The following is a 13,081-nucleotide window of genomic DNA, read 5'->3' on the forward strand; positions in this document are numbered from 1 at the left end:
TACATATGATTTAATAGCTTATTTTAATAAATATCAAAAATCTAAATCTGCATTATACCGGACACCTAGATGAACAATGTACAGTTGGTTGTGTGACTGTACATCATTTCATTCAAATGCTATTGAGCTTTAAATGATGGTATATTTTGTGTATGAGCCCATTCTGTAGTGAAATACATGGCAATTTTTATATATGATTTAATAGTTTATTTTGTTAAATATCAAAAATCTAAAAGGTGTGTGTTATATCTGACACCTACATGAACACTTTACAGTTCGTTATATGACTGTAAGTCAATCCCTTCAAATGCTATTGAAGTTAGAATCGTGTTTAACAATGTCGTATGTAACTTTAGAGACGGTCCCTTAATTTCCACATATCCGCGAATATCGAACGTCCGACGTCAAACCGACTTTATTCCAGTAGTGACATGCACGATAATTATCCAATGATGGAAGCATATCCCAAGCGGCGAGGCAATTAGGAAATGTTGCATGAGTAAATAGATCAATTATCATAAAAACCTGTTGGGCTCAATAATATAATAAAAGTGAGGATTTTTTTTTAAATAAAAAGAAACATTAAATGATAACTTGAGGGGTAATATATACAATATATATGACTATTAATGACATTTGTCGTTTTGAGGATTCTATACAGCACTTTTCTTACTGTCAATCAACATTAAAGGTAAACGTACTTCCGGTCGACTTGCTCTCGGGTTGAATTATAACCGTACGTTCGGAGGCGGGGATTTAGCGGCCCGAGTGCCTGGCAACCCACTGAACACAATAGACGAGCGTCCAGTCTTCTGGAGCAGATGTGGGAGAGGACCGCGTTTGATTGGCCGGTGAGATTCAAGATTTACCGGACTATAATCATGTGCATTCGGCTTTCAGGAAGCAAGATGAGCTTTATTCGGAAGGGAACACGTGTGTTTGTAAAGACTGCTGGCGTGACACCTGTCTGAAGAACATTAGGTTAGCCTTCTAGCTTAGCGTTTGGAAAATCAGACTTAACTAGACTGTAGAGCTTTAACAGAGCTGAGCAACACTGCGACTAGACTAGCTAACACACACACACAATCTGAACGCTCATTAGATAGCAGTCTAGCAATGGGAAGTTTGATATCTCTGGCGAGTGAGTAAACTAGTTCAACTAGATTAGCTTAGTACTGCTGGCTCACTCAGCCGGGTAATATTAGATATATATATTTACGAGTAGCTCTTGTTGCTTACTATTTTTCACAAATGATAAAGGTTAAGCTTTTCTACAAGACCTCTTAATTAAAAACATGAAACCTTAGCTGAGGGTGAAAAGACTACTATCACCCCCTTTACACTGTTGTTTATATTTTCACCAAACTACAGCAGAGGAGAGAATGGACATCAATTGCGCAAGACAGTCCACCTTTTCGGTTTAGGCTGAATCCCAAATAGCTCCTTGCTGCCTACTAAAGCGCACTATTTGTCCAATATGAAAGCGTCTGATAGACAACCGTTCACCGTGACTCGGGCGTGACGTGTGTACAGTTACATCCAACTTCCGCTTTAAACGGAGGATTCGAAAACATTTCTTCTTTGTGACTTGAACCATTTATAATGTTGTCTGGAATAACCCTCAGAGAAGTGTGTGTGTGTGTGTGTGTGTGTGTGTGTGTGTGTGTGTTACACGTGTCTTTAGCAGGAGTGTTTTGTTTGGCTTCTGGTGAATGAAAAAGTACTGAAAAATCTAAGGTATGTTCCTCTCTGTGACTTTTGATGTTGTTGATCCCATGAGAAATAGATGTGGGCCTAACTAAATCACTTCTGAAACACTGCAGTGTAAAAGATGGCATCATGTTACTATGTGGAGGGGAGAGATTGCGAAAGCATTAGTTTATGATGCACTGTGATGTTTCTAGAACGTTGATGGGCATTGTCACAATAGTGCAGTAAAAGAGTAAAATAAATGACTAAAAATCACCTGTGAAATGATGCGTAAATGCATTCAGAACACCATTTCCTGTTTTACCATTAGAATTTTTTACTTGTGGTTCTGGAAAATTCTGGATACGTTGGGCAGGGTGGTGCAGTAGGTAGTATGGTCTCCTCATAGCTCCAGGGAGTTTCACACGTCCTTCCTCTGACTTTGTGTTCGTGTGTGTGTGTCTGTGTTTTTCGTATTTCTCCCAAAAAACATGTTGATAAGTGGTCTGGCAATGTGGCAATGTGAAAATGTCCCTTGGGGGGGGGGGGGTGTGCGTGCGCACACGCACGCATGGTGCCCTCTGATGGACTGGTATGACGTTAATTCCGCCACGCACCCATCGTTCCGGGATAGGGCTACGGATCCACCATGTCTCTGATCAGAATAAAGTGCTTACTGAAGATGAATGAGTCTGTTCTTTCTTTCTCTCGCATTTAGATATCAACTGCTCGCTCCATGGGGCTATTCAGGAAATCGTCTACCTGTGCTGACCTTCTCCTCCTCCCCTCTAACTTTTTCACACTCCAGCCAATTATGACTCATCACTTAGCCAGAAATGGCCATTTATGGATTTGTACTAGCCACAGCAAGTGGTAAACCTCTCACTGATAACCTATGGAGCAGCCTGACGTCCATCTTATCATCAGAAGCCTTGGTGGATGCAAGTGGCCGTTTTTAAGCAGAGACAAGAAGGTGGAGTTTTTCTGTTTGGGATCAAAATAACGCTCCGTTCCTGGTCTGATTTCATTTCTTCGCTTCAGCTGACTTTATGCTGGACGACATGGTGCCCAAGAACGTAGACTCGGACGGCGTGGAAATGCTGCATGTGGATGTTGAGCCTGTCAAGTCTTCAGGCAGCAGATTAAATGGCGTTAAGAAAATGGAGGTTTCTGAAAAATCAGCCAGTAATGATTCTGTGGATCACATCCCCAAACGCCTGTGGGTCATGCATGGAGCTGTCATGTTCGGCCGTGAGTTCTGCTATGCCATGGAAACAGCTCTGGTCACGCCTGTGCTACTACAGATAGGTAAGTGACTGTTTTACTTGAAACCAGTAAATTCTTGCTAAGGGATAATGTCTATGGCTAGTAAGTCAAGGCTTTCGTCACCCTTCCTTCTTCATCATGAACTAATAAAGGCCGTCATATGAGCGATGAAACATCAAGATTTCATCACGTCTTGACATCCAACTAGACCTGAATGACTGAACACTTTTTGCAAGTGTCTAAATGTACACCATGCAGATGAAGAAATAGGATGGAGTAAACATGCAGAAAAAACCCCACACACTGCACTAAGCTTTTGTTATCACGTATGACAGAAGCTTTTTCTATTGATGCGTATGTTTAGTGCAGGGTAACAATGAACTCCACTGAGCTTGAATGAAGAGAATGTGTGTGTGTGTGCACATTTTTCTGTCGTTTTTTTTTTTCTTCTACGTTTTCAATGAGCGCATCTTTAGTGACCTGTTTCCTATGAGGTAATCCAATTTAGAAAAAAGGAAACTATGCAATGAAATGCTATGCAGCACTGCTTACACTCAGATATTATCCCAAGGGAGTGAAAGGAGAAGCTGAATTTCTATATTCTAGAAGGCGACATTCGCGTGATCTTGATTTGATATATAATGTCTTTATACTTAATACTAAACAGTGTTGCTTGTTGTTATAATAATTAATTCATCTTCAACTTACTTCTACTGAAAGCAGATTTTAAGCATGTAGAATGTTTTGTACCGTCATACATTTTGAAATGCCACTTTAGGGGTTTATGATCATTTATATCGATCTTTATTGCAGTAGTAAAATTGTATCTCGCTGAGGTATTTGATGAATAGACGAAACGTGTTTTCTAAAAGGCAAGTTAATGAATATTGGACATGTTGAAACAGGTCAAGATACATCTCACCGGTCCTGTATAGCACACCCAGTGTGAACCATGTGCTTTTCCAGGGTTTGGGTTTTTGGTTTTTTGTGTGTGTGTGTGTGTGTGTGTGTGTGTGTGTGTGTGTGTGTGTGTGTGTGTGTGTGTGTGTGTGTGTTTGTTTCATAGACAAAATCACAAAACCTAAACATCAGACTTGAGATTTAAAAATCACATGAATTAATAATGTAACTGAAGAGCAGTGGCTTCAATAACAGGTTCCCAGCCCTGGTTTTAGGGTACATAAGGGAATGATTGTAGAATAGCTTTATTTGATGACAATTATTGTGGAAAAGTGAGACATTGAGCTCCATTTTTTTTTTTTCTCTTCAGGTCTTCCTGAGCAGTACTACAGTCTGACATGGTTCCTCAGCCCCATTTTGGGTTTAATCTTTACGCCTCTGATCGGCTCAGCCAGTGACCGCTGTACCCTCAGATGGGGTCGGAGAAGGCCCTTCATTCTGGCTCTGTGTGTAGGATCACTGCTCGGTTTAGCTTTCTTTCTCAATGGATCTCTAATGGGTGAGATTGACAGTTTTTATTTTGAATGATTTGGTGCTTGAAAGTTTGTGAGTTTAGAATTGTCTACATTTCTGCATAAATATGTAAATCATACGATTTTTACAGAAGTCCTAAATGTAGACAGCAAGAACCTAATTAAACAAATGAGACAAATATATTATACCTGGTCATTTATTTATTGTGGAAAATGATCCAATATTACATATGTCAGTGACAAGTATGTGAACCTTCGCGTACAGTATCTGGTGTGATCCCTTTGTGCAGCAATAACTGCAACTAAATCTTTCAGTCCTGCACATCTGTTTGAATTTTAGCCCATTCCTCAGTACAGAACGGCTTCAACTCTGAGATGTTGGTGGGTTTCCTCACATTAACTGCTCGCTTCGGGCCTTTTCACAACATTTCTATTGGATTAAGGTCAGGACTTTGATTTGGCCATTCCAAAACATTGTTTATTCTTCTTTAATCGTTCTTTGGTAGAATGACTTGTGTGCTTAGGGTCATTGTCTTGCTGATGTCCCACTTTCTCTTGAGATTCAGTTCATGGGCAGATGTCCTGCTGGTATAATTCAGAATTCATTATTCCTTCAATGATAAGCTGTCCTGGCACAGATGCAGCAAAACAGGCCCAAACCACGATACTACCACCACCATGTTTCACAGATGGGATGAGGTTTTTATGCTGGAATGCAGTGTTTTCCTTTCTCAAAACATAACGCTTCTCATTTAAACCAAAATGTTCTATTGTGGTCTCATCTATCCACAAAATATTTTTCCAATAGCCTTTTGACTTGTCCGTGTGATCTTTACCAAACTGCAGACGGGCAGCAATGTTCTTTTTGGAGAGCAGTGACTTTCTCCTTGCACCCCTGCCATGCACACCATTGTTGTTCAGTGTTCTCCTGATGGTGGACTCATGAAGATTAACATTAGCCAATGTGAGAGATGCCTTTAGTTGCTTAGAAGTTACCCTGCGATCCTTTGTGATGTCACAAACTATTACACTTATTGCTCTTGGAGTGATCTTTATTGGTTGATAGGGAGGGAAACAATGGTCTTGAATTTCCTCCGTTTGTACACAATTTATCTGACTGTGAATTGGTGGAGTCCAAACTCATTAGAGATGGATTTGTAACCTTCTCCAGACTGATGAGACTCAACAACTCTTTTTCTGAGGTCCTCAGAAATCTCCATTGTTCGTGCCATGATACACTTCCACAAACATGTGTTGTGATGATCAGACTTTGATAGATCCCTGTTCTTTAAATAAAACAGGCCGCTCACTCACACCTGATTGTCATCCCATTGATTGAAAACACATGACTCTGAATTCACCTTTAAATTAACTGCTAATCCTAGAGGTTCACATACTTTTGCGACTCATAGGTATGTAACATTGGATCATTTTCCTTAATAAATGAATGACCAAGTATAATATTTTTGTCTCATCTGTTTAATTGGGTTCTCTATGTCTACTTTTAGGACTTCTGTGAAAATCTGATGATGATTTAGGTCATATTTATTCAGAAATCTAGAATATTCAAAATTTACAAACTTACAAGCACCACTGTATGTTCTTTTGATGTAGAGAGACAACTTTACTTTGTATACTGTTATTATAAGGCAGGGCGGGATAGGATTTGAGGTTTCAAAGGTTGTTGCTAATGTTTTACTGCTAAGCATTTACAAAGGCTTCTTCATCCTGCAGGCCAGGGTTATGATGACAAGAAAAAACATGTAAGCTCTGTTACAGCATCAAACCGTTTGTGTTGCTGCAATTTGAGTGCAATTTGCATGGTGTGTGTGTGTATGTGTGTCAGGCATGACTGCAGGCGATGTTCCTGGTAACCAGCCCATTGGGATCATTCTGACAGTGGTGGGTGTAGTGGTGCTGGATTTCTGTGCTGATGCTTTAGATGGACCAATCAGAGCCTACCTGCTGGATATCGCTGATGGTGAAGAGCAAGACATGGCCCTGAATATTCATGCATTCTCTGCAGGTAACGTGCATGGAGCTGTAATTTTTATGCCTTTGCCACTAGGATGGGAAGGCATTATGTTCTTGTCTGCCCGAGATTCTCATTAGTGCAATAGCTTAAGAACGAGAACAAATTAATAACAAGAAGGTCTAGACTTGTTGGCAGTGGAGGCATTCCTGTTGACACTATCATTGTCGAGTTTGACTTATCTTTACTATATAAACAAAGCTATGAGATGTATATGGCCTTCATAAAAAGAATATTAGCACAAGTAAAGACTTCCATTTTAGAATAGACATGAGCTTATCCTGAGTCTCTAATGTCTATTCTATTCTGTATTCTCCTATTGCATTTACAGGTTTGGGTGGAGCTTTGGGTTACATGCTTGGAGGTTTGGACTGGACAAATACCTTCTTGGGACATGCTTTCAAAGCCCAAGAGCAAGTGCTGTTCTTCTTTGCTGCCATTGTATTTATCATTTCTGTGGTGCTTCACCTTTTTAGCATCCAGGAGCGACCATTCAAAGCTCATCAGCAGGAGATATCTGAGACCGAGGAAGCAGACAGCTCCTCATCCGTTCAGCTTAACGAGATCCTTCCTAGGACTCACCAAGTGCCGGAACTGGATCTTATTATTGAAGAGGATACTTTTGAAGCTTTTGAAGACAATCAATCTGAGACAGACATCCAGAACGACTTCCTGAATGTAATGAGAAGTAAAAGTGACTCTGTTCTTGCTGCACCAGACACTAGCATTGAGCTTGATCCAGATTTGGACCTTGATGATCACTTTCTCCACAACGTAGAGCCAGCTTTATTCCAGGATTTCCACTCTGAAAAGCCGTTTGAATATTGCCTGAACAGCAGCTGTCAGGCCAATCATTGCTTCAAGCTCCCACTCCAGGCAGATCCTACAAAGGACAATGAGCACCCTAATGCTACCAGAGTTCTCAACGGCGACCTTGCTGGGGATACCAAACCAAAATGTGACGTGAACCAGCAAAATAAAGCCGGTATTCGTCATTCCAATGTGACAGTCCGCTGTCGGCACCCTTCATTCTACCGGCAACCTTCCTTTACCTTCTCTTACTATGGCCGGATGCGCTTTCATCGGATTCGGCGCCACATCGATTCAGGTCGCCCAATCCAGTCATCACAAAGCCTGAACGACATTGACAAGATAGCAAGACCGCAGGAGCGTCGGAAGCTGCAGAAAAGAGGTAGCGCATCATCTGGAGCGGATGAAGAAGATGACGGTGAGAGTGAAGAAGGAGAAGGAAGTGGCACTACTGTGAAGCTGCTTTGGTTATCCATGTTGAAAATGCCTCCACAGCTCTGGCGCCTGTGTGTGTGCCATCTTGTCACTTGGTTCTCCATTATCTCCCAGGTTGTTTTCTATACTGATTTCATGGGACAGGTCATTTATGAAGGAGACCCAACGGTAAGAGGAGCTCCAGATTTTCTCCTGACTATTTTTAATCCCTGGCTCTGAATTACATTCACTGCAGACATCAGAAACATGCTCTTTTCCACATTTAGGCTGCTGCAAACTCGACTGCACTTCAAAGCTACCATAAGGGAGTACAGATGGGCTGTTGGGGGCTAGTAATCTATGCTGCCACTGCTGCCATCTGCTCAGGTGTGTTTTACTTCCAGCAAAGTGTTTTATTGAAGCTACAATTAAGGAACAACGAAGAGCTCACTTGAGTAGTGAACTTTTTCTAAAATTCATAAAGTATGGGCTTGTTCTGCAACTGCAGACCTGAATGCTTTGAATGAGATGTTTAACAGTCATGTTATATACCGTAGTTACACTGTAGTAAAAACTACTATTGTTTATATAATATTTATATGTTCAGTAATGTAAATCAGTGCTCTTCAAGAAGTCTGATATGTATCAATAGTGGCATTTTAGAATATTGGTGGAAAAGGATTAAACCTTAAGCAAGAACCAGTGTAATGCAAAAAAAAGAATAATTGGCACAGTGAATACCGGTGCAAAATGACAACATGGTAGAAGAGATTTAACGTCGTGAAATAGTGCGTTATTCACTGATGATGAGAGCAATGTTTTTCTGGACTGGCCAACACGAGCATTGTGTTAACTGTCTCAATGTTAATAATGCGAATAATGTTTGTAGGTTGAAATCCTCTTGTTGGTCTGTAGTTAACAATGTTCCTGCAGTACTAATAACTCATTTCTTGTAGCTGCGTTCTGTTGTATTTTTGCACAGCTTGGACCATCTGCCTTGTCTAAAAAGCAGCAGACGTTTAAAAGAATGATTGCTGAGTGTGCACCGTTTACACTACAGGCTGCACACAGAGGCGAACATTAACCAATTCAGTAACGCAATAACTACAGTCTGCTACCTTTCAGCGTACTTCATTTCTCCAGGGTGGAAATTTCCAAATTCTGTATAATGTGTCTGGAATGTCTCAAGTTAATGCTGTCTATCAGTGCGTTTGCATGGACAGCAGTAATCTAATTATTGACCTTATTCTGAATAAGACAATATTGTGATTAAGGTGTTTACATGAGTTGCTTTTAGAATACTCCTTTCATGTTCCTCTTTTACATGTTATAGAACATAGAGCGATTAACAGCACACGTCATTACGTCCCCACGTCATGCCGTCCGACGTTCCCTCCAGAATTTCACGTATCAACGTACAGTTCGTCTTCGTTATGGTACCGTATACAGTTTTGGGTTTCATTTTTAATTTTGCAAAAGCTTCAAGTGCAGTTAATTATTTGTCATGCTGTATGTGCAAATAGACGACTGCTTGAAGCCAGGGGCTGCGTCCAAAACCACATACTTACCTATTATATAGTAGGTGAGATGCATGTATTTCTCCTACTGTATACATATGTATTTCGTCCACTATATACACATGTATTTCGTCCACTAGATAGTAAGTAAGTACGCGGTTTCGGACGCAGCCGTGCTCTCTAGTTTGCCGTCAAACGGTAGAGCACTGCCGTGTGTGATCGTGTCCTGAAGCAAAATGCAGTGAAACTCTCACACGATGTTAATAGTGTGATAAGGGTGTGTACATGTCTGTAATGCACTTCCATAATGCGACTAAAACAGGAATACTCCACGTCTTAATTCGATTTGTGTTTACTTCGAGTATGACTTTAGTCGGATTAAGGTAATAAAAAATTGCTGTTTACATGGTAGTTTCTTAGAGTATTGTCTTAATCGGGTTAATATCGGATTATTGTTGTCCATGTAAACGTACTATCTGTCATGTGGAATGTTTGTGTGTTTAAGTAATTTTCCAGAAACAGTACAAAAAGTGAAAACGCAATACTATCAGTCATAATAGGCTATTACCTTTTTTGTTTTTAATTCGCTTTCACAGTAGTTAACATGCATGTTCTGTCTGTTAAAGCTGTGCTTCAGAAGTATCTTGACAACTATGACCTGAGCATTAAAATCATCTACATGCTGGGAACTCTAGGCTACGCTGTTGGCCTGGCTGTAATGTCCATCTTCCCCAACGTCTATGTCGCCATGATAATGATAAGCAGCATGGGATTAATTTCTATGAGTATATCGTACTGTCCTTATGCTCTGCTGGGACAGTACCATGAGATCAAAGAGGTATGACTTAGAACTGTGTGTTGTTTTTTTGTTGTTTTTTTTGTTTTGTTTTTTTAAATCTTAATATCTCTTAGCATTACTTTGATAGGTCTTGATCCGAAATATTGTTCATTGCTGATTTTAAAATGACTGACTGTTGTGTACTACCTCTTGTTTTCTCATTACAGTACATCCGCCACAGTCCAGGTAACTCTCGCCGAGGCTTCGGTATCGATTGCGCCATTCTGACATGTCAGGTTTACATTTCTCAGATTTTGGTGGCGTCAGCGCTCGGGGCAGTTGTGGAAGCCGTAGGCTCGGTGAGAGTCATCCCAATGGTGGCTTCAGGGGGCTCCTTCATTGGATTTCTTACTGCTGCGTTGCTTGTGATTTACCCGGACACATCTGAGGATGACGATGACGATGACGAAGACGAAAATGATCAAGTCCCAAGTACAACCTGAGTTTGTTGATGATTAACAGACCAGGGTTGCCTTCGCTATGTGCAAAGCTGATGCTAAGGAGCTTTGGCTGAGTAATAGAGGCTGAATCATAAACGTCACTTTTTCGCTGTGAATAGTTTGAAGTGTACTACAAAATCAAAGCAGATTTCAATGCTCCAAAATGGTCATAAAGTGCCTGAGGAGTGCAACCATTTCAGTCTACCATGATAATATCCAGGCATCATATAGCATGTAAACAAGCATAATGTAGCTTGTGTATGTGCTATATGATGCCTGGATATTATCATGATTGACTGAAATGGTTGCACTCCTCATGCACTTTATGACCATTTTGGAGCAGTGAAATCTGCTTTGATATTATCAAATTATTAGAATAATAATATTAAAAAAAGGTACAGAAAACAGCTGTGTTACTCCTGGCATTGTGCTGCAAAAAAAAAGTACTTTTATCTGAATGGTACAAAATATGAAAATATGAATATTTTATCTGAATGGTCCCAAAAGTTTTCTCTTGGATAACAGTATTATCCAGAAGTCCTAAGCTTCACATTGACCAGTTTTACATCATTTCACTTAAGCGCTTTTCTACTGCCATGATGATGATGATGATGATGATGGTCATGTAGATGAATGTACATTCTAACATGTAGATGGAGTTCCTTTATTCCACACAGCCCTGCAAGAGTTGCTTTTGCACCAACAACAAATCACGAAGGCTTGACTTTACTGATTTACGAAGTTTGTACTGTATCATACTACAGAGTTTGCACATTCATATTTCAGTTGTTTTACCGATATGCTGGATTACCATTAGTGCGTGAAACAGAAGCACTCAGGGGAATATCTCTCGCTCTCTCGCTCTCTATCCATCTATCTATCTATCTATCTATCTATATATCTATCAGGTGCTGCGTGAATAGGTTACTTGTATACAGTCTTAACTATGCACAATTGGGGGAAAAAAAGTCAATATAAGGAATTACGTTTTTATAGAGGATCACCATAGTTGGTACACTTTTTTTTTAAATTATTTTATAAATAAAGTTTTTGGGAACAATTGTGTACGTGAAGTGAAATCACATGTTCAACTACTTTTTCTATTCTGTTTTAATACCATGGCCTGAGATTAACATTGATACATGGCATTTAGCCATGCCTTGTCAGAAAATGACTGCTGTTTCAGTTCTCTGTATTTTTTTTTTTTTTTTATGATCATTTTATGCAATCCAGCTGTTTACCATAGCTGATCTAGGACTAGGTTTGTTTGTCCCCCTTTATAATGGTTAAAGATCTTGTTTCAGTGCTCTCACTACATGTAAATCTTGTAATGTTTTGCTGAGAGACCGTTTCTGTTCTTGTCAGGTATTTGATTTTGCCAGCATCACTTGAATTTTGATCATTTCAGTGGAATTGCTCGAAGATATTCATAGCAACATGGCATTAATTGTGTTTGTTAAAGCAAATAAATAACTTTATCCCATTTTTGGCTCTTGAGATTTAGCTTATTATTATTATTATTATTATTATTATTATTATTATATTCTGGAAAATCATTGTATTGTACTGCTGTGAAAGTGACTTCTTTGGTACTGTGTGGACCAAATTGCCTGTTTTACAGTTTCTGGTGTTTTGATAATTTGTATAACAATTTGGATACAGAACAAAGTGTGTATAAACCTGAGGAGTTGTATGTTCTTTTTTTTTTCTTCACCACCACCACAAGCTCATTGAGAAACATAATTTCTGAAAACAGAAATTTTTTTGTGTCACATGATCAGTACATGGCATCAAGCCAGAAACTAAGCAGTAATTTTCCACCAAGTCCTGTGTTCCTGGTAGAATAAACTATATAGCTGCCATTCACATCATTCTCTCTCTCTCTCTCTCTGTCTCTCTCTGTCTCTCTCTTTGTGTCTCTCTCTCTGTCTCTCTGTGTGTACCTGTCTCTCGCTGTCTGTGTGTGGCTATATTATGGTATGTGATTGTGTGTTGTAATTGTATATAAAGTTTTGAAATAAGACCTAACACAGCCACACTTGCAGTATCTGCAACCTGCAAGAGCAAATTGTTGGGAACAACAGTACCATTAGAAATGGAAATGGTATGTTATAACTGCTAGTGTTCCATTTACATGTATTCATTTAGCAGATGCTTTTATCCAAACCGACTTACAAATGAGGAAATACAAGCAAAGCGATATATCAAGCAAAGAACAATACAAGTAGTGCTACTATACAAGATTTGTTTAATTGAGTTCTAGAAAAACAAAGTGTGCGGAGTAGAGGTGTTTTTTTGTTTGTTTGTTTATGTTGTTTTAGAAAGGATAATGTGAGGTTGATGTTTTAGGGGTTAGTTACGTACTCACGGAAGAGGTGATTCTTTAGCTGTTTTTTGAAGATCAAAAAAAAGATCTGTTTTTGTTTTTTGAGGTTGGAAGTTCATTCCACCTCTGAGGGAAGTGTGAAGGTTCTGGAAAGAGTGTGAAGGTTCTGGAAAGAGACCTTGTTAATTACTTCTATATTTACACACAAAAGTGAGTGGGTTGTTTTGTTTTGTTTGTTTTTTAACAAATGATAATTTTCCACCTGATAAGTCTAATATTTTTGTCATGTGCAATGTCATGTGCAATGATTTTTTGT

General features: G+C 39.5%; 1 protein-coding gene across 12 annotated transcripts; it reads left to right on the forward strand.

Moving 5' to 3' along the window:
• The first annotated feature begins 249 nt into the window (after positions 1 to 249).
• slc45a4b (solute carrier family 45 member 4b) lies at positions 250 to 11,922 on the forward strand. 12 transcript variants are annotated; one of them, XR_008386305.1, is made up of 10 exons: positions 250 to 851; positions 1,685 to 1,737; positions 2,408 to 2,662; positions 2,731 to 2,997; positions 4,226 to 4,414; positions 6,235 to 6,414; positions 6,752 to 7,833; positions 7,932 to 8,031; positions 8,627 to 8,869; positions 8,978 to 9,076. XR_008386305.1 is itself a non-coding variant. In XM_053628996.1 (10 exons), exons 3-10 carry the CDS (start codon positions 2,629 to 2,631, stop codon positions 10,440 to 10,442), a joined length of 2,340 nt encoding a protein of 779 aa, XP_053484971.1. In that variant the 5' UTR covers positions 250 to 981; positions 1,685 to 1,737; positions 2,408 to 2,628; the 3' UTR covers positions 10,443 to 11,922. The 12 variants fall into 12 exon arrangements, 10 of the variants coding, with proteins under 10 accessions (XP_053484971.1, XP_053484997.1, XP_053484962.1 ...); XR_008386306.1 differs by having other exon boundaries at positions 8,627 to 8,736; positions 8,978 to 9,003; XM_053628996.1 differs by lacking the exons at positions 8,627 to 8,869; positions 8,978 to 9,076 and adding exons at positions 9,788 to 9,999; positions 10,167 to 11,922 and having other exon boundaries at positions 250 to 981.
• The last annotated feature ends 1,159 nt before the right edge of the window (positions 11,923 to 13,081 follow it).

Source organism: Ictalurus furcatus, chromosome 1 (assembly GCF_023375685.1).
Source record: "Ictalurus furcatus strain D&B chromosome 1, Billie_1.0, whole genome shotgun sequence".
NCBI lineage: Eukaryota > Metazoa > Chordata > Actinopteri > Siluriformes > Ictaluridae > Ictalurus > Ictalurus furcatus.

What these genes read in the sequence shown, in the direction of transcription:
- slc45a4b (XM_053628996.1), top strand. Translation starts at nt 2,629, where the DNA reads ATGCAAGTGGCCGTTTTTAAGCAGAGACAAGAAG. An exon ending in GCCTGTGCTACTACAGATAG is followed by an intron (nt 2,998 to 4,225) that starts GTAAGTGACTGT and finishes TTTTCTCTTCAG; the next exon opens with GTCTTCCTGAGCAGTACTAC. An exon ending in TCTCAATGGATCTCTAATGG is followed by an intron (nt 4,415 to 6,234) that starts GTGAGATTGACA and finishes TATGTGTGTCAG; the next exon opens with GCATGACTGCAGGCGATGTT.